The sequence below is a fragment of the Corvus hawaiiensis genome, chromosome 4, assembly GCF_020740725.1.
Source record: "Corvus hawaiiensis isolate bCorHaw1 chromosome 4, bCorHaw1.pri.cur, whole genome shotgun sequence".
NCBI classification, from domain to species: Eukaryota; Metazoa; Chordata; class Aves; order Passeriformes; family Corvidae; genus Corvus; species Corvus hawaiiensis.
Genome location: NC_063216.1, coordinates 51753610 through 51776482, shown reverse-complemented (window position 1 = coordinate 51776482; position 22873 = coordinate 51753610). Strand labels below are relative to the sequence as shown.

At 39.0% G+C, this 22873-nt stretch overlaps 2 protein-coding genes across 5 annotated transcripts; one reads left to right on the top strand and one right to left on the bottom strand.

The window, feature by feature from the left end:
• Nucleotides 1-3873: 3873 nt before the first annotated feature.
• DNAJB9 (DnaJ heat shock protein family (Hsp40) member B9) lies at nucleotides 3874-12440 on the bottom strand. Of its 2 annotated transcripts, none has more exons than XM_048301830.1 (3): nucleotides 12367-12440; nucleotides 9203-9430; nucleotides 3874-7408 (listed from the first exon to the last, which is right to left on the bottom strand). In XM_048301830.1, exons 2-3 carry the CDS (start codon nucleotides 9417-9419, stop codon nucleotides 6978-6980), a joined length of 648 nt encoding a protein of 215 aa, XP_048157787.1. In that variant the 5' UTR covers nucleotides 9420-9430; nucleotides 12367-12440; the 3' UTR covers nucleotides 3874-6977. The 2 variants fall into 2 exon arrangements, with proteins under 2 accessions (XP_048157787.1, XP_048157788.1); XM_048301831.1 differs by having other exon boundaries at nucleotides 12400-12427.
• Nucleotides 12441-12605: 165 nt separating this feature from the next.
• THAP5 (THAP domain containing 5) lies at nucleotides 12606-22636 on the top strand. Of its 3 annotated transcripts, XM_048302186.1 has the most exons (4): nucleotides 12606-12752; nucleotides 13430-13558; nucleotides 16173-16362; nucleotides 19661-22636. In XM_048302186.1, exons 1-4 carry the CDS (start codon nucleotides 12670-12672, stop codon nucleotides 20585-20587), a joined length of 1329 nt encoding a protein of 442 aa, XP_048158143.1. In that variant the 5' UTR covers nucleotides 12606-12669; the 3' UTR covers nucleotides 20588-22636. The 3 variants fall into 3 exon arrangements, with proteins under 3 accessions (XP_048158143.1, XP_048158144.1, XP_048158145.1); XM_048302187.1 differs by lacking the exon at nucleotides 13430-13558 and having other exon boundaries at nucleotides 12608-12752; XM_048302188.1 differs by lacking the exons at nucleotides 12606-12752; nucleotides 13430-13558 and adding an exon at nucleotides 12760-12782.
• Nucleotides 22637-22873: the final 237 nt, after the last annotated feature.

The window sequence follows — 22873 nt, the reverse complement described above, 5'->3', positions numbered from 1 at the left end:
CAATGTCAGGAGTCAAGAAACCTGGCCTCTCCTTGTGGCTCTATCTCAGATTATTTATGTAACCATGGATAACTCAGGTCAGGGCTCAAATGCGTGACGGAATTATGAGCATGCAATAAGTTACTGTGGGTCTAAGCAGCAATAACTCATGATAACTCCTTGCACTCACACAGCCAGTGAAGGACACATAAGCTGATACAAACACATTGAATCTGGGCAGATGCAAAACAGCACTTAGAAAGTGTAAATAATACTCGGCTGACAAGGGGATAACTTCATGGAGTGCCCTATGTTGATTTTACTAGGTGCCCATAAGTTGAAATAAATCTTTTTATTTTAGCAAGCATAAATCTACCTGTGGAGGTCTACGTGCTCCAGCCACTTCCTTCCAGTATCTCTTCCAGATATTTATCATGTGTCAAAAATTCTGTTTCCCTCAATACAGAAGAAATTTTGTATAATAGTTACCCTGCTCAGGTTAATCTTCACACTCACTCAGGTAGTGGTTTTGGGTTTGGTTTGGGGGGTTTCAGGTTTGTTTCATCTTTAAGCTTCAAGGTTATCATGCAAAGTGCTGATTAGACCAACTTATTCTGCCAGTGATATTTTTTTCCAAAAACATTTGTAGGTTAAATTTATAACAGCAGATTTTATATAAGATATCATCTGTCAGCACCTGTCTCACTTTATGCAAGATTAGGTATCATTTGTCCTCCCACAGACAGAATAAAAGCAGAAAACCAGTACAAAACCTCATGCTGTACATGTAGCTAACTCAAAAGGATAGGGGGAAAGAGACAGGAGGAAATATGGTTGCATTGAAATGGTTTGCACTGTTAAAAGAAAAACTAAACTCATTTAAATTGGATTGCAAAATAGGTTTCATATATACAGACTAAAGTCAATTGACAAGAACCTGCAAAGCAAGTAGAAACAGAACTACTACAGCCACTGCCAAATGGAGAAAATAGAACAACTGGAGCAGTCATCCGTCATCAAAAGCAAAAAAAAAACCAGAGGGAAGGAGGGTGTAAGAAGAGGTAAAGACAGTATGTGTTGTTGATAGTAACAACGTTTTTACCAACAATCCACAAGCTCTGCATTCAGCTCCTAGTAGAAGCAAGCTATATTTATGCTCCTTCTGCACAGGTAATGATTTAATTTATTTGTACACAAGTGATAACATCTGCCCTCTGCTCCCAGTAACAGTCCAAGCCCTCCCTCTGCCCTGCCTCCCCACCTGTCTCCAAGTTTGAGCTACCAAGAGCTGGCAGAACCACCCACCCAAGCAGGCATTGGTGGCCTGACAGGCTGAATATCCATATTATTTTAAAACAACTTTCAATGCAAAACTTTACATATTACAGCAGAAAGACTCAATCAAATTAATTGTTGGGATTCATAAAGGAATTTGGGCAAAGAGAATACCATCTCCCTCAGCTGGAGCTCTGCATGCTCAGCATTAACGATCATGGTGCTGCAATGGATTCCTCCGCTTCAGCCAGGTGGAGTCTGACAAACACTGCCACAGCACAGGCACTTCAGCTCCACTTTTTGAGTTCCCATAAGTGCCTGTTGTTGCACAGCAGAAGAGACAGGAATGTTACTCCTGCCATGTGGGCATAATACACAACTTGTCATTAGATCACTACCTAAAATCCTGCATATTGAAGGCTAAAAATCTTGCAAGTTCCAAGTGCTAAGGTAAAATGAATTAAAGTCTAATGCAACCTCCAGAGAGTTTACTTCATCTTTCCTATTTCACACTCACTTCCACGTCTGTGGGAGATGAAGAGATTAAGGCAGTAACATCCAACAAGTAACCACTAAAAATTCATTTTCTTTCTCATATCTAGATAAAATTTTAGTAAGAAGTGCTGCTTAACAAGAGCATTCAATATGGAATTAGAAAAATCTTCAGAAGACAGCAACACAGGTATAGCCCCAAGGTCCCTTGATGTATATTACTCAATATTCTGCACTTCTGTTTCCTGTTTCCTCTAAATCCAGCATAACTATCTGGAGTAATAGTCTCTGCTTGTGCTTCTGGCTACCATATGTACACCGGCCAGAATTCTTCAGCTTAATATATGAGACATTACAGCCCCACCTAAGACAGGTTCATGATTTAAGCTATTGACAGAGCTAGATACCAACACCACTGATGAACAGGGGTCAATAGTTCCACCGCACCAGCGCCACTGAGCCAATTGCCAGCACCCCTTCCCAGTTGCCTATGGCTGGAGCTCAGGTGTCAGGCTGAGCAAAGATGCATCAGACCCATCTCTCCCCTCATGGATGCCTTTGAGATGTGCATCAGTTTTTGCCAGCCTAGAGAAACACACAACTCAGATTCTCAACAGACCAGCAACACAAGTCAACACAACTCCCAGCACAACCACCTCCACGCACACATACAAAAAAGATATGTTGATAACCAGGGGCACGTTCATTCCTTGATGGACTGTCCCAGAACAACTATTTGGACAAGACAGTCTACCATCTCTCCAGCTGGCGTCTCAGAGCCTTGGCAGAATCCTGCAGCCACCCCTAGGGACCTGAGCACCTCCACACCACCTTTTGGTGCAACTGCAACCTCAGCAGGAACAACACAAGCAGTAACGTTCATTTCAGTGCTACTGTAGTTCATAAAATAGGTGCTGTTGTATCACACACCACTGCGTAACAGACAACATGCCCCAAATAAAACTTAAGCATTGGAGTACATCACTTCAAAGCAGTTTTGTTGGGTTTTAGTATTGTTTTTATTACTGGGTTTATTTTTTGCTTGATTTTGAAAAAGTTTGTTGTTTTCAAAAACTTTCCAAAACAACAAACTGGAATCACGGATGAAGCACAGCCATAACCTAGAATTGATTCAGATTTATACCAGGAGTGACTGACAGTCAGTGGGTATCACAACTGCTAAGTGGCCTCTTACAGAGCTGGTCTCTGCCCATTCCTGAAGGAACAGGTGCCCACAGGACAGAAGCCAGCAGCAAGGCTGTGTGAATCACTCACTATCTGAGGGCAAATGAGTCGGGCTCAACCACAACAGCTGCCAGAGCCAAACAATCTTCTGAACAGCATTTTATTCTGAAAGGAGCCCCACACATGGCACAGCCAAGAAACTCTACACACAGCTTTAAAGTCCAACAGACACTTCTAATGAGTTGTCAATTTACACATAATTTTAAAAACCCCCACACTCCTACCATAAAAATATAATGCAGATCTTACATTGTTGCCAACACATTTAGTCCTCAAAATCTAGGTTTGCGTTATTGACGCCAGTTTGCTTGGGTTCCAAGAAAGATGATTCTAAATTGCCAGATGAGACAAACCAAATCCCAAGATTTTCATACCCTCCACTTTTTAGAGATCAGACCCAGAAAACAAGAACTTTCAAGCACAGCCTTGTGAATCAGCATAACAGCACCCTGACCTTGGCTTCAGAACCTGATTGCGTGTGGCACTCCAGGCCACTAAGCGCTGGCCATAGTCTCTCACACACCTCAGGAGGGCAGAGCACAGGCAGTGACCCATCAGCTCCAGGTAGAAGCTTTCAGCTCTTACACCCCCTGCCTCTCAGAAAAAAAGTCCTTTTGCACAGGCTTTTTCATCTACTTCGTTTAAAAGGCACAATACCTAAACTCCAGGCCATTCCCAACATCTCCAAAAAAATACAAAACAGATAAAATTGACTAAATTTTTTTCAGCCCCACTCTCTTCTCCCTGCCAACCCCATCATCTCATTCAGGGAAAATTCAGTGGTCAAAACGTTCCATAAAACAAGCACCACATAAACCACTTCAATTTGGTTTCCCCTCTGTATCTTGAAGGAAAAACCCCCAAAAAAGACACATCACACCATTAATTTTCGCATGTTTAATGTAGTGAGACTCTAATTAACTTACAGTACTTTTACCTCCACTAGATACTGTGTTTCAAAAGTATAATGGGAAAAAAACAAACATGAAAACCCCACTTTTTTGGTAATTTAAAAAACTAAATCATTTGGAGTTACATATACAAAAATGACTCTCAAAAAATTGTTCGGGATTTTATTTTTCACCCTTATCTATCAAAAAAGATTTAATGAGAGATAAAAGATGGCACTTAAGAAACTCTGAAGTCAGGGAGGGGTGTCATAAGGTTATACCAGGACTTCCGCTGGAGAGCATGCCATGAAGCAACCACTATAAATAGGGAAAGAATGTGCAAGAGCTCCAAATAAGTTAGAAGCACATCATGTTTTGCAAGCTTGTGTTCTGAGGGCCATGAAAGTGAAGACTCTTGGCTGAGGAAAGCCTGCCCGAATTTCCCCAACTAAAGTCTATTCAAAGCAAACCCATCATAGAAAAATCACAGGAACAGCTATACACTGGTTTCTGCAATACTCATGACAAGCTTTCCTTTGTGGATCAACAACAAAAACAAGCAGAAAGGTGACTTGGAGAAGCCACAGAAATAATGGGAAGCATTTGCTATTTTTCCCATGACAAATAATTAAGAGAAATAATATGGAATCAAGTTAAAATAGACTAGGCAGAAGTCTTTTTAAGGTGTATCAGCCAAAAAAACTAGTAACACTATTGGTTTTATTATCAGTTTCATACTTACACTTAAAAGAGATCAGGAAAATGAGTACACTTTGTACTAAGTTCAGAGCATTCTTAAAGAGGGGAAACTAGCCTAGAAGCAGCTAGGACCTTTATTTTCACCTAGAAGTTTAGCTCAAAAGATTGTGAACTTACACAGTCATTTAAATGACTTGAGTTTTTGAGGTGAAATTTGTTTCCTACAATTTACAGTGCTCATTTTAGCTTTCATTCCTCTAATTCAGAGTTAGGGAAGGGACCTAAGTGAATTGCTCATTCTACTGTTTCCAATTTATATTTTTTAATAAAGAAAATATTCACTAGACTAAGAAAGACGTTAATATTTTACCTTTGCATCCCACTTCTGCAATTGCCTCCCACTAAAGGACATTCACAAATACTCTCATGTGTAATACTTAATATTTGTGAAAGTAATTCATAACTGTAAGTTAATAATTTGTTCACTTGGATGCCCATATGCTATGAATTGGGCAGATAGTTTGATTCATGCACAGGACTAATGGTGTCTGTTAAAGAAAATAAATGCAGAAATCTACATGAAGTACAACTTTTGCTTGAATCATATATTAATTATACAGAAGAAACAAAAATCTACTTACAGAGAAAAAGGGTGAAAAAACAAACACACTCAATCCAGCACTTTTCCTACTATAAGAATATTGCACATTCCGATAATGTTGCACAAATTACTGGCTTTTTATAAAGACCATATATGAGGTATTAGTCTATTAATAAATAAAGAAGAACATGGAAAAGCATTTAATATAACGCAACTATACAGTCCAAGGATTAGCCAACGAAAACTGAACAAGCAGTAATACGTACCCTTGAGAGGAAGGCTAAAGTTCCTTAGCAAACAGGCAGCTTTCAATACCCATCCAAGAAGCAAAGGGTTAAATCTCCTAAGAAAGATTTTAGGAACTCAAAGCCTATTTAGAACACTGCTAGTTAAAATGCTTATTTTGCTCAAGCAATCAACCTGAAAGGTAAAATCTTACCTTACAATTCTAGAGGGACAGCCCATTTAACATACTGAATCTATATTACTAGTTAAAAGAGTTACAACAGAACTTTTTGATTGACATTAGCCAAAGCATTTGGGGGTTTTGCTGTGGGGCATTTTCTGAAGTTTTTTTCTTTCTTTTTAAATAGTTTACACTGGTTGTGGGTTTCCATGGTGCTAAAATCAATACCCATTTGCACTGTCCTTATTAGCAGTTTCCAGCCCCACAAGGCATTGGATGACTACAAGGATTGTAATTTTCACTCTTACTCTGTAATTAGGCTAAGAATTTACCTTTCAAATCACAACGCTGAAAAATTCCTGCTGACAGTAATACATCTGTCAATCTAAACATTGTATCTTCTACTTAGACCCTTTCAGGAAGATCCATGAATCTGTAGGCAAGCTTATCTTATTATCAAAGTTCCTAAGATCTCAGAGGGGTATTTTAGTTCAATAAAGTGAGTTAGAAAAAGTACACTGCACACATGGTAATATAATAAGCATCAAACAAGAGTGTTTTGGGTGTGCTCTTCCAACCAAACCTTGTAAGACAGATATTTGTATTGTGGAAGGAGGGGAAAAAAACCAAAACAAAAACTTTGTGTGCACACAAACTTACATACACAAATATCCCTATATCCCCTAAATAAGTCAAGGGTTATTCAAATCCTCAGATCTTTTCAGGCCAATGAAAGGCTAGTCAGAAATAAAACTAATTCCTACATCACTCACAATCTTAACATATTCCCTCCTGTTATTTTCCAACTTCAAAAAGTAAGGGTTTTACTAATACTTTTGCAGTGCTAGAGAGAGTAACAAAGACCCAGGCAAGTCCTATTTCTGCTGCTAATTTTTGTAAATTATCTAATTTGCACAGTAAATCTGTATCAGGTAAAAACTGCAAGTGCAAACTTGGAAAGACACAATTAAAAGAAAAGCAGCACTTCAAAATTAAAGTATCTCCTCTGCTTCAATCCACACACCAGTAATTCAATCAGTCCTGAACTGGCATATATGAAAAAAATTATATTACATTTCTGAAATGAAAATATATATATCTTGTATTCAAATTTAGGGAAAGTGTTCACTACACTGAAATATATATAATTTTTTCTGTCACACAAGATTATTTCTCTCCCATTCTAAGTAGCTGTTGACACGTTTACTTCCCAACAGCATGTTGTTTCTATTCTGAAGATTAGTTTCATCTACAACTTCTTTATAGTAGTTTAAGTGTTTTTTAGAAAATACAGTTCAGAGAATTTCTTCCATGTTAGCACAAAACCAAGAAAGATTATGAAGATGTTGAGAAAAGAAGAAAAGAAGAGAAGTTTAGAGGAAAGGAAACATTATTGTCCAGAACAGTCAGTATATGTGGTAACCATGTTTCCTCGTCTCTGAGTGACAGTCCTGCAGTGCTTGCTGGATCCATGAAACCTGGCATCAGTTCGCATCGCGTGTCTGTGTGCATTTTCAAAGTCACTGAATGAAAACATTTTTTCCATATTTTCAAACACATCATCAAACAGTCCACCTCCAAAAGAAAACTCTTGGAAAGAACGTCTTTGCCGATTATGAGCCTCCCGATGACTTCGGAATTGATTTTCAAAGTGCTTTTTTGACCGGGAGTTTTGACTAAATAGGTCAAAGTCTTTGAACAGATCGTCAAAGTTGAAATTAAATGACTGGTGGAATGGGCTTCCATTACTTCCTTGTCCTCCATGACGGCCAAACTGATCATATTCTCTTCGTTTATTCTCATCTGATAATGTTTCGTATGCTATTTATGTTTAAAAAAAAAAAAAAAAAAAGTTACAGCTCATTTCCATTTAAAAAAACAGAAAAAAAGAAAACAATACACAAAGAATAGCAGCTTTCTCTCCCACTCTTCCTTAACCAGACAAATTTCCAGCAAGACTTTCATTCAAGATTCAAGCCCAATCAAGCTCAACGTTTATTTACCTTTCTCCAAACTAAAATAAAATGCTTCAACATAGTTATTTACAATAATAAACACAGCTATGAGGACAGATTACATGTAATAGAACACAGTTCAACTACCAATAAATATTAGTGTTTAGATCTGAAAGAAAATAACGATGATAGGTGGTCATCAGAAAGCCTGAAGGAAGAAGGATGAGTTAGGATTTCTACCTAACCAGACAAAGGATCTGCTGCACTCCTGTAACAGGAACACAGGGCAATGTCTGCAAAGCTACTTGCCAGCCAGCCAGCAAGTTCTAGCTACACCAGTTACAACCAAGCAACAAGATAAACATCGAGCAGATATAGGGAATGAAATTTCACTATGTGCCAATTCTCAATTTTTCGGAAGTTCAGCAATAAACCTAGATTTTGTGACTGGATATACCCAAAATGAAATTAGATTTCCCTCCAATCTTTGGTCTAGAACTACAGCTACTGGTGTTCCAAGGCAGAAACTCTGATAGATAATATACCCATTCTGATAACTAAGTATTTTAAAAACTCATTTTCATACCTGTTAAAGACTTGTAATTATTCTATATAATTCAACACTTAAGAGTTCCTAATTCCTCCTGCAGTAGGTGCTAAGAATTGCAGTATCTAACAAGACTGTCCCTCCCTTTCATTATATTACTAACTACCTTTCCTTCAAAATAACTCTTCTGCAGACAAGAAGGTAAAAGCCAGAAATCCCATATTAGCTTAGCTAGGAGAACTACACAAATAGATGGATGTTACACCTGAGTCTACAGGGAATAGAAGCGGGTATACCTTATTTTTCAGCGAGTCTTTCTGGTTTTGATTATCCACTTGCACCATTTTATCACAAAATACTTATAAGTGATGTATTCATAGGATCACAGGATAGTTCAAGTTAGACATGACCTCAGTCTCTACTCTAATCTCCTGCTCAAGGAAGGGTCAGTTATGAGATCAGACTAGGTTGGTCAGAGCTTTACCCAGTCATTCTTGAAACATCTCCAAGGTTGGAGACTGCACAACCTCTCTAAGCAATCTGTTCTAACACTGGCCTGTAGAATAGAATCACAGAATTGTTAAGACTGGGAAAGATCTCTGAGACCATCAAATCCAGCCATTATCCTCAAGGTGAAAAAGTTTTTCCTTACAACCACCCTGAACCTCTTGCACCTGTTGTCTATTGTATTCCCATCATGAACCACTGAAGCACCCTGCTGCGTGCTTTTTTATAATCTCCCCGTAGTTACTGCAAGGTTCCTGTTATGCCCTCCTGATACCCTGGTAGTAATCCTGAGCTGGATCTTATGAAACAGATCAAAAGGTAACAATTAACCTCCTAGGGCTAAAGTTGTCCTACCACCCAGTATTTTTGTGAGAACAGGAATATGCCAAAAGCCTAATAAGCAGAAATGCAACTGTGTAAAAGGCCTTCCTATGTGCAAGAACACAGAAACAAGTCAGATTTTGATGCTGGACATTTGACAGCACATAAGTAGAATTAAGAAAAAAAAACACCTTTATACCTCTTATTGAGTAAAAACAGAATGCACTTAGGTCATAGATAAAAGACATGTATCAAATTATTAAGACAAAAGTTAGTGTATATTACCTTCCGCAATTTCTCTAAATTTTGCTTCTGCACCAGGACTCTTATTTTTGTCTGGGTGGTATTTCATAGCCAGCTTGTGAAATGCCTTCTTAATCTGGCGGTCAGACGCATTTTTTGGAACTCCTAAGATATCATAATAGCTCTCTGTAGCCAGTATTAATTCAGTTATCATTAAAATGCAGAGAGCAAATGTGAAGACAGATTGTGTAGTGGCCATTTCTCCAGTTCCTAAAAAGAAAAGGAAATATACTTGAAGAACAAGTTGTTTTACATTCCACGACAACTTAGTTACAACTGTAAGCTGGCAGAGGAAGACCAGTATGTTTCAGGAGTCAACGACAGACTTGTAAGCGCACTGTTTTTCACGCGTCAAACTCCATTACGCTATTTTCATATTCACAGAATATGTAAGTGAAAATACTGCAGATTCACTTTTCACATGCGTAACAACCACTTTAGTGTTCATCTTTGTTTTACACTTAACTGATCATTGTCATACAAAGCTGTGAAAGTAAATACACAGCATATTTCATTGCATCAAACATTTCATGCTGCCATAGCTGAACTAGCTTCACATTAATCCTTGAGTTCTAGGACCATAAACACAGCAACTCTAAATTAAGCACAGGCTGCAAAAACTGACTCTCTACGGGAAGACCAGTTCACTGATTAGCTGGTGCAACAACAGGAGCCTGAAAACACAACTGGCCTAGAGATGACTGTGAGGCGCAGGAAGACAAGACTATTAGACACTCGTGCTCAGCTTCAGCTCATTTAACCAACCTAAGGTGAACATGATAAAGAGTAAATCATTCATTTCCAGAGTTCAGACAAGTAAAGCACATTTTCCTTTATTTAACAATGGGCTGGCTTAGCTCATCTGCATATCAGATTGCATTATAAAGAAAAACACCTACCATTTCTTTGATATCAAATAATTCATCTAATAAATACCACTGCATAGAAAGGTTTACATATGAAACCCTCAGTGTCAGAACTAAAGGCAAAAGAAAAGTATTTTATAAAAGACAAGCAGCTTCAACAATAATTAAAAGCTTTAACTTTTTTTCAACAATGCATCTGTCAAAAAGACGTATTTTGAAACAACTATGTGAGAACTTAGGGAAAAACTGTGGCATATATAAATGATTTAAAAAAACAGTTCCACATAGCCACATGATGTCTCATGATTTGCATGAAGGACGGGGTGAGCTGTTCCTACTAGAAGGTGAGAGCAGATAATATGCCTGTGCATATCATATTTAAAACACAGACTGCAGAAAGGCAAATGTTACAGGACAGAATGCTGGCTGACACCTGACCAGAAGGATGTACAACAAGGCCCTGAACACTCCAGACATAATGTGTCCCCCCCCACCAGATTACACTGATTTGAATGTAACATAAGAACAACTCAGAGATAACTGGTGTTACTTTCCTGAAAGTTGAATAAATAAATTTACAGTCTGAGCACCATTAAAGTTAAAATACTTCTACTAGCCAGCATGGGACCCAATATTTGTCAGGCAGAATGCAAAACCTTTGAATATCTGATACATAAGAAAATTAAGCATTTACCTGAAAATCAATATCCTCTAAACAAAATAAAAATGCAAGAACCAAAAATGGAAAAAAGAATACAGTTTCTAATAGGTAAATGAATGGTGTGAACCAAGAGCAAAAGGCTTGCAAGATTAATCTACCCATGCCCTCTTAAGCATTTATTTGGCCAGCAGCCTGCAAGATATCAAGTGTTAAGGGGCAGCAGTTGAAACAAATTGTATTTTGATCAGTGCACTTAGATACCAAATGCACGGTTCTTTCCAGTATTCTTCATGCACGATATCAGACATATTTTTAGTACAAGATTTTCTCAAATATCCTCTCTCACCACTTCACTAACCTGAAATTTTACAACTTGGGCACTAAGAACTACACACATCCTAACTATTTTTACAATCCTTTTCAAAATAAAGTCTCTTTTAAATACTTATTTTACTTGTGTCTCTTCACCCTCGGTTTCTCAATCAAAAAGGGACAGGTAAGCTGCACTTTCCAGGCTTTGCACTGTAGCAGCTACTTAAACCACATTCCAGAATTCTTCCAATAATTTTGAAGAGCTACACTTTATTTAGGTACATCTGTCAATAATGTTAGAGACCTTATGCCACATAATAACGATTTAACTCTGTTGGGTGAGCAGTTACAGATCTCAACTACTATTCACCTTTGGACAAAAAGTGCACTGTCTGATGTTTATCCCAAGTACTGCAGAGGTGATAACAATCAATTCTTCAACAGTTTATGAACATTTATCAATAGCTGCGCAATGAAGGGATGTTTGAGGATGATGTACCTAGAATAAAATCTGTCACATACAGAAAATAAGAAGCTACTTCACCTTGTAATATAAATACCCTAATTCCATCCTTCTTTGAAAGTAATTAACTAAAATCTTGGATAAATGCTTATATTCAAAGTCTCACATACTCAGAGAACCCACAGTATCACTACTGTTCTGCTACTGCTCTGATTACAGAACTGCTATACACTAACCTGTGGAATGTTCACGTCCTATAATTATTTCTGCAAACAATTTACTAATAGTAATAAAGTTACCAAAGTCTTCCCTTGCTTCTCTTATCACGACTAACCCGATGAACAAGCAAGTCTCCCAGTCCTCAAGAAGCTAACAGGCAAGTCTGTCAAACTGAGGGACTTGTACTTGTCTTGGCCTCTCCTACACTGACTCGAAAGCAAATACAGGAGAAGGTTCCTGAATCTTGCCCTGGAGCACATGGAAACGAAGGAGTCATCCTGGCATCGCCCTGCCTATCCAGACCCCCGAAGACCTGCCTGGAGCCGGACTGCACCATAGGGCGGGGCCGGGCCAGAGCTGGGCAACCGCGAACAGCCACACTGAGCGACGCCGTCCCACGTCAAGAACGGCTAGGCTCGGAAACACCACCGCAGCCTGGCCCAGAGACGCCCAAATTCCAAATAAATTCCCCGGACCGAGCCCCAGTGCCCCCCGCCCCACCCTCCACCCCCAGTTTCCCACGCTGCCCCCAAGCTTCCAAGCGCCCCCGCGACCTCCCCCACCCCTCCGCGTTCAGCTTCGCTTCACCCACTTCAGCAACCCTCCACTTCCCCCGAACCCTCACCCAGCGGCCGCAGTCCTGCTCCGCCGTCCCCACCTCAGCGCCAGCCCCGCCGCCCCTCAGCGCCGCCGCCACCCGCCCGCGCCCGGCGCTCGCGCAGTCCGGCCCCCCGCGCTTCCTACACGAAGCGCTGCGCCATTGGCCGCCCGGGCCCACGTGACGCGGTGCACGCGGGAGGTCGCACCCGCGGCGCCGCCGCCACCCGCCGCTGGGGGCGCTGTGAGGGGGGGGGGGGGGTGGGTGCCGCCCCCGCCCGGCCCCGCCCGGCCCCGCCTGGCCGTGTCCGTGCGGCCCTGGGTGGCCGCCATGCCGCGGTACTGCGCCGCTACCCACTGCAAGAACCGCGGTGGCCAGAGCGCCAGGGACCAGCGCAAGCTCAGCTTCTACCCGTGAGTGACCGCGGAGCGGGGCAGGTCTGGGTGAGCGCCGGCCGTGGGGATGGTAGTGAGCCCCACCGCCGAAGTAAATGGCCGAAAGACTTAACGCCACGGGTCGGCCACGCTGGTGGTCGCCTTGGAACCCCGCCTGGTCCTGGGAGGCTTGAGGGAAATAACTCTGACCCCCCTGGGGGAAGGGAAGGCGTAGGGAATAAAGAGTGGACAGCTGGGACGTAATCACACACACCGTCCCTCGCACAAGACGGACGGAACTTGGGGGAGGGGGCGATGTTACGGCAGCGTTCTAGGACTTTGGAATAGGTGCCGAGGGTCTGTGGAGTGAAGAGTAAGGAAATTCGACTAAAAAAACAAAATTTGCACTTCTGACTCTGTTTTGCTGCTGCCTTTATGGAAGGGACGTTCTAGCAGGGCAGGCAGTAGTGGAGCCTTTGGCTTAATGGTGAAGTGTCTTGTGTATGACATCTTACATGCCAGGCGAAGGGCCTGGAAGAGTACGAAAGTAAACATATATTGATTCCTTAAAATTAAACTTTCCCACTAGAATTATTACCTTTCCTGCACTGTGAACAGAGATATTGCTGGTTGTTTGGAGTTAGCTGGAGTTAGCTGGAACCTAGCTAGCTTGGTTGCCAAAACAGAGTTTATGGTGGCTGCTCTGTCCTGTCCAGACACTGCGTGGATCAGTCGCCATCCCAGGCCTGCAGTAACCTCTGGACTGTTGTGGTTACATGGCTGTCCCTTCCCAGGATGCTGAATTATAAACAGTATTTCACAATCCTGAGGGAAGCACGGTGCAGGTAACTAAATATTAACGTATGTGTGTAGAATAATAGTATGGAACCGTTTGTTAACAGAAGCAATTTAAGAAGAATTTGAAAAGTAGATTTCACAATTAGCCTCAAAATCTGTTTTGGTAAAATTTATACCTCAAACTAAGTTTTCTTTCAGTTTCTGAGTAGCCATAGTTATTCCAAGATCAGGAAGGCTGTGCAGGAAGACCCGCAGGAAGACTGCTTTGAAAGAAATTTTATTTTAGATTGAAGGAAAGCTTATTTCCCTGCCCCATTTCTAATATGGAATGTATCATAAAACAATCAGGAAAATAATTTCTTTTCCCTTATGCTTTAGAGAGCGTGATTGCCACATAGATAATCAAAACAAGTTTGGGCACTGAGACATGTTTGTATTCAAATATATGGCATCAGTATGGAGATGATTGCCAAAACATAGCTGTTTTATCTAGCCTTTGAGTTGTGCTGCATTCTGAGTATCATGCTCCTATAGAAGGGGTGCTGAGATTTGATTTATAGATTTCTTTTGCCCTATATTAGCGACTACTACTGACATGAATTGCAAGTTTTATTCCCTTGCCTCTTACCACCACCGAAGAAGTCCTCTGCTGCTCTGTGATTGGGGTCTGAGCCCCTTCCAAACCTTTTGTCACCTAATCTCAACTGGCATAAGTGCCCTTCTTTATTTCTTCACTTCTAGGACTTGTGTAGTGATAGCAGCTGCTAAATAAATTCTGTCCACTTCCTCTTTCCATTTCCCCTTTTTTTGTGACTTGTTTGCACCAGAGAACAGATTCTGTTGATGAGTAAGGGAGTGTTGAAACATGAGCAAGTTTTAGCAAAGTTGCCCTTAAGCTAAAATAATAACTTTCACTATCAGACCCTTCTCTGTTTCTTGCTACAGATTATTTTGTTTTCCATCTGAAACTGGCTGAATCCAGGTAGAGCAATGGGTCCTGTGTTGTGAGGGTAACTGCAGTGAGAGCAAGTGTTCTCAAGGCCTTGGAGAGGGTGTGATTGGTGAGATGATCTTCAATGAAAGGAAGCCATCATCTTCCTGAGAGACTTTTTTGGACCTCTTTAGTCACACCCCGGCTAAGCTGTGTTACTCGAGGAACATGCTCTGTCATACATGCAATGCTGCCATTGGGTGTACATGATCTAAGCAGACAGGATTTGAAAAGCCTCAACCTCTAACTTGTCCTTCAAAGGTTATTGTGTTCTTACCAGCATTATTCCTTGCATCCTGCAGATATTCAGAGCTGGATGCTGCAAAAGCTTGCTCTGTTTCCTTGGTAATTTGAAGACTTACATGGCAACAAATTCAAAAGATTGGGGAAGGGGTAAAGACATCCATCTTTATGCTGTAAATTTCAGCCATCTTGCTCTCAAAATCACCTGAGTTTGCAGTTTTGGAACACAGGGCCTGTGTAAGAGTCATTGCTATGTGTGTCTTTTAGAGGAAACCTGCAGCTTCAGGGATTTGGGGGTGGGATCACAAAAACAGATTTTCTTTTTGTAATTATTACTGTTCATGATTCTCAGGAATATTGTTTTCTGAACAGTAGTCACTTAACAATGCTCAGAATTCAACTTAGGGTTTATGTATCATATGTGGTTATATGCTAGAGTTAAAATAAAATTGATGTGCACCAGAGAAATATAGAAGCGCATTTCAAATACCCTGATACCTGTCTGAGACGAGGTGAGAGACAAGAGTGGTCTGAATGTTCATATTCCTGTTACCATCACTGCTTGACTGTGCTTGCATCATAATAAGCCTTTAATTTCCCTTTAATTTGTGTATTCCGATTCATTAAGTAAATTAGAGATCTTCACACACTTTCCCTTTAATTTATTTCTCTTTCCGATGTAATTTGTCTGACCATTTGAATGTATTTTCAAAATCAGGTTTTTATTCTATGAAAGTGTATACTCATCATTTTCAGGTAGGTTAAATGATTGAAAAGTTCATTTTAAATTATAAAACATGATGTGGGCTCCTAAAGCTGTGAGAAAGCTTAATTGCTGAAACACAAGATACAGAAATGCTTTGCATCTGCGTGCGTTTACTTTTTGAACAAAATTTAAATCTTGTATTGGAAATATTCACATTGCCAAATCATCTGATAATCCAAAGAGGGGCATTTATTAGGAGGTACTCTATAACAGAAAATACTAGTTGTGTCTAGGAAGACAAATAAGCCCTAGAAATACTATTAATAGAATGAGGGCCAGTCTTAACTTTCTTTAAATTATGCATCAGTATTTCATCTCCCTTCAGCAGAACTGCTTTCTGAGCAAGTGTTGTAGGATCAAACCTTTCAAAACATCTTGGCCATGCATTCTGAAACCCTTGGCTAGCAGCAATCAGAAATTCTGCTTCTGAACTCCAAAGTAAATACCCAACTAGAAATAATTTGGATAATGATTGGATTGACATGTACATGACATCCAGATTAGAATTTAATATTTAAAATTTTGGAAAAAGGATTATTTTAATCTTTTTCTAAGGGAAGGATACCTTATAAGTAACAATGAGATATTCTTATTTAAAACAAAGACAACAATAACATGGGGTTTTGTATATGTTCTTGTTTGTCTTTTCAACTTTAAAAAGATTTCCACTTCATGATAAAGAGAGACTTGAGAAATGGTTGCGGAATATGAAGCGAGATTCATGGACTCCAAGTAAGCACCAGCTCCTCTGCAGTGATCATTTCACCCCTGATTCCCTGGATGTGCGATGGGGGATACGGTACTTGAAACATACTGCTGTGCCAACTATTTTCTCTTCCCCAGATGGTGAGGTAATCTATTTCTATCATTTTTTGTTTCGTAGTACAAAGCTTACCAACTACTGATGTAATACAGATCTTCTAATTATCTGAAATATAATCATAGTTTTATTTAAAAAATAGAATTCCTATCCATCAAAACAGGTATGTGGTTCCATAATGTAAAGGAAGAAGAACTTCCCATACTTTGAGAGGCGGTTCAGTATCTTTTTTTAATTGGAAATTACAGAAGCATTTACTATAGAAAATTTTAAATTTCTTATGAGAATCTTATGATTCTAAGTTTTTTTTCCTATGCAATTACTCTTAATGTTCTTTTACAGTCTTTTATTTACGGAAATACTGGCTTTGGAATATATTAGTTTCAAACTGTCGCTAACCTTTAACCTAAGACTCAGGACTGTAGGCTGCCAAAGATACCCTACAAAGACTAGTCCATCCTGTTTTTCACAGGCTTACACTGTTGGTTACATAAAAATACTGTCCTACACAGGCACCTAGTCTTGATTAAACATGTGCTAGTTCTCTTCTAGCATGTAATTATCTTCCACTGGATCATCATGTGGGAGGTGGGAGGAATGGAAGGAGTGGATTTAAAGCTAAATTGGTGAAACTGAAATATGTGGCTAATTAATTTTACAAAACAATTCATTTTTAGTCATGAAGTACTCTGTCTTCTGGGACAGCTGCAGTTGTTGTCTAACCTCTTTTGACTCTGTGGAGTGAAAAGTAATCTTGATAAATCTCTCAAATACAAAAATAGAAAATCTTGCAAGTTGTGGCAGTAGTAATTTAGCAAGAAACATCTTTCCTTTAAGCCGCCCTGCCCTGGTTCAATATATCCCTCACATTCTTGTGGTGCTATTGTAACAGACAGGTGTAGCTTTGGAACTGGACTTTGCTGCCCCATGCTTCTGTGCTGTTACAGATAAGCTGGGTGTTTTGATCCCAAAGAAGAGTTGTTGTTTATCCGCCTCCTCATTCTCTCTTGATTTGCATGTGACCATAGACCTGTCATAGTACACGTACAAAGGTGGACAGTAGAGTTACAAAGGTAACAAACTTCTTATGCATTTGTGTTGCCAAGAACATACCAATAGCTTCTCTAAATTCTTTTGGCATCAGCAATGTATATCTGAAAAATCCCAGATAGATTTATCCAGTTTGGAAAAGTAATATTCTATGCTTATTTTTAATACATCCATCATTTTCCTGCTATCAAAAGAAAAGAGGTGCCAGTGCTTTGTATCTGTGATACTGTGAACTTGTTTTCCTGGGGTCTCACTTCTCTCTCTGGCATTACTTTCTTCTCACTGCACTTTTCTAAACATCAAGTCATATACTTTCAATGACCACCTCCACAGATCAACAGTATCTTTTGACTTGACCTCTGGTTCTCTTACTTTTCCCAAACCTTAACTTTCTACATAGACTGAGTATTCAGAAATATATGGGAAAGAGTTCTTATTTTGGGGAAGAATTTCTGGTTAGTGTGTTCCTGACTTAATGTAGAGGAACAAGAAGCTGAGGCCCCAAACTGCCTTTGGAAACTGAGAGCAAAGAATTGTAGTATTTGCATATTGCTCACCACCACCTTGCCGTATATATTACTGAGGAAGTGAAAGATGTCTTCCCAGAAATGCTTAATGATTCTTCATATAACATTTCATTCTGTTTCTTCTTCTAAATAAAGAATGTTTGTGGCTCAAGAGTAGTGATAGTTGCCAGCGTTTCAATATCAGTAACCATTCTACATTAGCTTGCAAGGGTTTTTATTTGAATATTCACCTGAGTGTGAGGGCAGGGACTGATAGACAAGGAGGCTTTTCAGTGGAAGTATGAGTCTTCCTTTAAGCAACTGTCCTGAGACTTGTTTTGGTGCATTTCCTTGAACTGTTCTGTTAGGAGAGGATTTAGAGAACATTTGCCTAATGTATTTTGTAAGAGATTTATCTGGTTAAAATACATAGTCTGAGAAAGTCTTTCTCAGCTGCTGATAGAACAAAGAAAGGGATATGCTTCATTTTCACAAAATCCCTAAGATTGACATGATGTTAAGTATTGTCTTTGAAAAAGTAAAGGTAACCAAATGAATGCTACTTCTGTATAAATTTTTCTGCCCTTTGAAGTTTCATATAAAACTGTATTGCAAAGTTCAGTGTACTTAGGATACTTCGGACTACATACATATTTTAGGAACATGCACTTTGAAATTATCTTTTTCATTGTAATACATTTTTTCAGCCTGGACTCTTTTTTGCTTTTTCTTTCTTTTCCCCCCTTTGCTGTCTTTTTGTTGATTTGGTGAGGTGGGGGTTTTTTTTGATGGATGGTTGATTTGATTGGGCTGGGTTTTTTGCCTGGCCTATATTTAATTATCAAAGTTAAAATTGAATATTTTTCCGTTTCTTTGTTCTATGTGGTTTTTTGTTTTGTCTTTTAGTTCCCAGGCTAAACATGTACGCAGTTTTACATGAGTTAAAATTCTTCAGATTGGTCTTTTCATAATCAGATCTACTAGTAAAAAAAAATAAGACACCCATTATTTTTGTAGTTTTTGTTTCACTGACCAACATATCTAAAAGCTCATTTGTGTATTGATCTTAAATGTAATCATGTGGTGGTGTAGTTTATGTGAAGGAAGGGAAAAGAAAGTGGTTATAAAAGGATAAGCTTCAAATTGTCTCTCTTTCAGTATCAACTTCTGTTTAAAGTCCTGTTAACATTTTTCTGCTAAGATTTCTATCTCTCAAAAAAAAAAGGTTCTCCATTTTTATAAATTGTGAAGTTTTGTTGTCAGAATTGAATTGCTGGTTTACAATAATCTTTAATGCAAGAACCTTGTACTGTGTACATTTAATCGACATATATTTAACACAGTGTTTCAGGTGGTAATAGAAGATGCTGGCTAGTCTTTGTGTAACCACTTCTCTTCAAGTGCATTTAAAATTACTGTATCTTTTGTAAAACAGTCCAAATTCCATAGAGTTTGAAAAAAACCCACAGTAAAACAAATAAGAAACCCCAAACCACAATAAGACAAAAAAAAAAAAGCCCTAAAAAAACAAACATTATTATTGTCTTTAGAGCTTTAAAATAGTATTTTAATATTTAGGACCTGAAGCAAAGTTGTGGAAGATGCTTACATGAATTCTTGGGCTTCTGATGTAATTTTTAAACAGTGCTCATCTAAGTTAGTCCTTATGCAGTACCATACTATGAAATGAGATTTGCCTAATTTTTTTATGCTCAGTGATTTTCTTGTTACAAGGTGGTGATTTTCTTTTTTTACTTTTTATTTCTCCTCTAGGAAAAAGATTCTTCTCAGAACAGTCCACAACAGAAAGAAGACCAGGAAGGAACAAATCTAGTGTCAGAGAAAGCATCTGTACCACTTGAACCTTGTACACCAAAGAAAAATCCTGTAATTGCGCAAAATGTAGAGGAAAAAGCAGAAGTAGTTTGCTCAACTGCATTGAGTAAACCTTTGCAAGTTCAAAACCTGCAACTTCAAAATGAAAGCAGCTTTCAGGCAGACAGTGTCATTCTTGAGAGTTCATCTAAGCAGTATGTACATCAGCCTAATCCTGTTTTAATGGCAGCAGCAGTCCAGAGCATGGAAGCTCCCAGTGTTCATACTTCTGTAGAGGATCCAGGAAGTTGTACAGCTACAGTCCTGCAATTTACAGACCCTGAGTACTTGAATTCATCTCTGAACAATGCTTTAGGGTCGGTTACTGACTATGCAGTTGAAAATTCTGTCCCTCACATGGTCTGTTCTGGTGAAGTGCAGACAAGTGAAGATGCAGTTTTACTGAGTACAGTCACACAAACTATTGAACAGTTCAGTGGAAGTGAAGAGTCTGTCATTGCTATTATTATGCCAGCTGAGAGTCCAGAAGAGCCTGAAAGAGTAAATAGTTCTTTCCTGCCTCTTGAGGAAGAGTTTCTTGACAGAGAGGAGACAGAAGTGATTGAATATGGTGGAAATGAAATATTGCAGACTGAGCATTCATACTGCAGACAAGACATAGACAGAGATCACCTTTGGCAAAAAATTTCAAAACTTCACTCTAAGATAACTTTACTTGAAATGCAGGAGGTAAAAACTTTGGGGAGACTCAGGTCCTTGGAAGCCGTTATTGGACAATTGAAGCAAGAAAACCTGCTTTCTGAAGAGAAGCTGAAGATGGTAGAAAACTACTTTACAACACTTGAAGTGACTATGATACAGTAAAGGCTTTCAATTGATGGTTCTAAAATATCTTGTTAGCCTCTTTGGCTGTACTTTTGGACAAATTAACTTTTTTCCAGTCATGGTGTTTTAAAACATCTAATGCTAATTGTGTGAATAGCAAATATTCTTTGAAATGTTACATCAGCCAAAGCTAAGTGGTAGAATGTTGTCTATAAAACGTGACTTGCAAGTAAGATTAAAAAAAAACTAAACCAGGAGAAGTTCGTTTAAATGTATGAATCAAGTTAGTAAAAGATAAGTTAACCCTTTCTTAGCTGCAGGCTTCTCTGAAACACGAAACACCTGCATTTGGGGCAGCAGTAGAATGTAGAATAAGCGTATAAGATGAACAATTTTATATATATATATATATGTGTATATATATATATATATGCATTGTCCAGTGAGATAACCAATGCTCTTTAGTTTTCTGTTCATCTAACATTTGTTCTGATGGTTTTTTGTATGCTTTGATCTTATTAAAATTGTTTCTACATAAAAAGTGCTTTCTTTCATTTGTTTCTAGAAACAAAAACTCTCTTAAGAATATTGCTCCAGTGGACAGGCCCATCTCTTTTTTTTTTTAAATGATTCAGCTCAAGTGGAAAGCGATCTTAAACACAGATGTTTTTGCTCGTTAGTTAAAAGGGAAAGCTCTAACTAATTAGTGAGTGCTGTCTGCATTGATCCTCACAGCCTATAGCTCGGTAACGCTTATACTCTTAATAATACACTGAAGAAAATAATGTTCTGCAGAACAGATTGCTAGTGAAAACAGGAGAATGTGGCGGAATTTTACTATGCAAGAAATAGAATTACAAAACTAGAAAATTACTCCCCTTTACTGCTTTTATTAACTGTTTCTAGCGCATGGGTTATCAGTACAGCAGACACATATTGTAGTTCATTTTGAGGGAAATTAATTTGCTGAATACTTTCTCTTATTCTGTCAGTGTGCCACCCTTTGGATCTGGTTTGTTGTACACTCTAGTACAGTGAAAAAGTCTTAGATCATCTGGTCCCTGACTGGACATCATAGGTGTGCTAGGTGATCCTTGTTACACCCCTTCCAGCTGAACTATTCTAGTACACTATATTCTACAGCAATTAGATTACTTGAGGATGTGTGTTTCTTTATTTAAAAGTGTGTCATCCTCACTGCCACAAGTTCAGTCTAGGACCAGAGCAAATGGGTTCCTTTGCAATGTTATTCATATTCTCTTTTACACTCTTTCTAAACTGTTCTGGTAATCTTTTCATAAGGATTTGAGAATCAATTAACACTAGTTACAAAGCTGGCCTCCAGCTAGATAACTAAAGTTACAAACAAATTTCAGAAAATTTTTGAGACTTGGTATGTCTTGAAGTGCAGAATTTGGGCTGCTAAAGCACTGAGCTGTAGGAAGTTGGTCTGCATTAATAGCCACTGGATTAGGCTTGCTTTGTCCTTCAACTCATTAACTTCTTTCAGACTTTCAGCACAGGCTCTACTTGGTAAAATTGGTAAAGGACATAAAGGTGACTTAAAATATGATGAGTTATTTACCAGGTCTTTGTGACCCACTCATTTTGCTCTCCCTGGAATAAGAGAACATTCCTGTTCTGCCTTGTGTGCTGTGAAATCACCAGGGGTGTCCTGTATCCTGTAGAAATATTGCTGCCATATCTGATCCAGCCTTGTGAACAGGTGGTCTCTCTGAACTGCAAATTTTGTAATGTTTTACCAAGTAAGAGATCTTTCAAAGTGATTTACAAAATGCTAGATGAAATTGCTAAATGATTTGGCAATTTTAGGAATTTCATTAATGTACTACAAGTCCTCTGCTAATGCTGTATATTTTAAGACTGACAACCATTTAAAAAGTCCACTGTAGGCCTTGAATGGCAGTGACGGCTCAGACATGGCAAAAGAGTTGCAACTCTATAAGCTGTTGTCTCAGCAAAGCTCTGTTCCCCAAAAAAATATGGAGGGTTTGACATGGGATTTGCATTGCTGATATATTTTTGCTTTTACTAAGAGCTTACGGTATTAAAATTGAGAATATTGTTTGTGGCATAGAGTTCTTTAAATGTGGGGGAAAGAACACAAATGTTCAATTTTCCTTTCTTTTACGGAGTTTCTTGGGACTTACATGGGTTGACTTTGGTTGGATGCCAGGTGCCCACCAAGCTGCTTTATCACTCCCCTTCCCAGCTGGACAGGGGAGAGAAAATAAAATGGAAAGCAACTCTCAGGTTGAGATAAGGCAGTTTACTAAAGCAAAAGTGAAAGTTTGCACGCACACA

What these genes read in the sequence shown, in the direction of transcription:
- THAP5 (XM_048302186.1), top strand. Translation starts at nt 12,670, where the DNA reads ATGCCGCGGTACTGCGCCGCTACCCACTGCAAGAACCGCGGTGGCCAG. An exon ending in CGCAAGCTCAGCTTCTACCC is followed by an intron (nt 12,753 to 13,429) that starts GTGAGTGACCGC and finishes TGTCCTGTCCAG; the next exon opens with ACACTGCGTGGATCAGTCGC. An exon ending in CTGAGGGAAGCACGGTGCAG is followed by an intron (nt 13,559 to 16,172) that starts GTAACTAAATAT and finishes AACTTTAAAAAG; the next exon opens with ATTTCCACTTCATGATAAAG.
- DNAJB9 (XM_048301830.1), bottom strand. Translation starts at nt 9,419, where the DNA reads ATGGCCACTACACAATCTGTCTTCACATTTGCTCTCTGCATTTTAATG. An exon ending in ATTTAGAGAAATTGCGGAAG is followed by an intron (nt 7,409 to 9,202) that starts GTAATATACACT and finishes AAACATAAATAG; the next exon opens with CATACGAAACATTATCAGAT.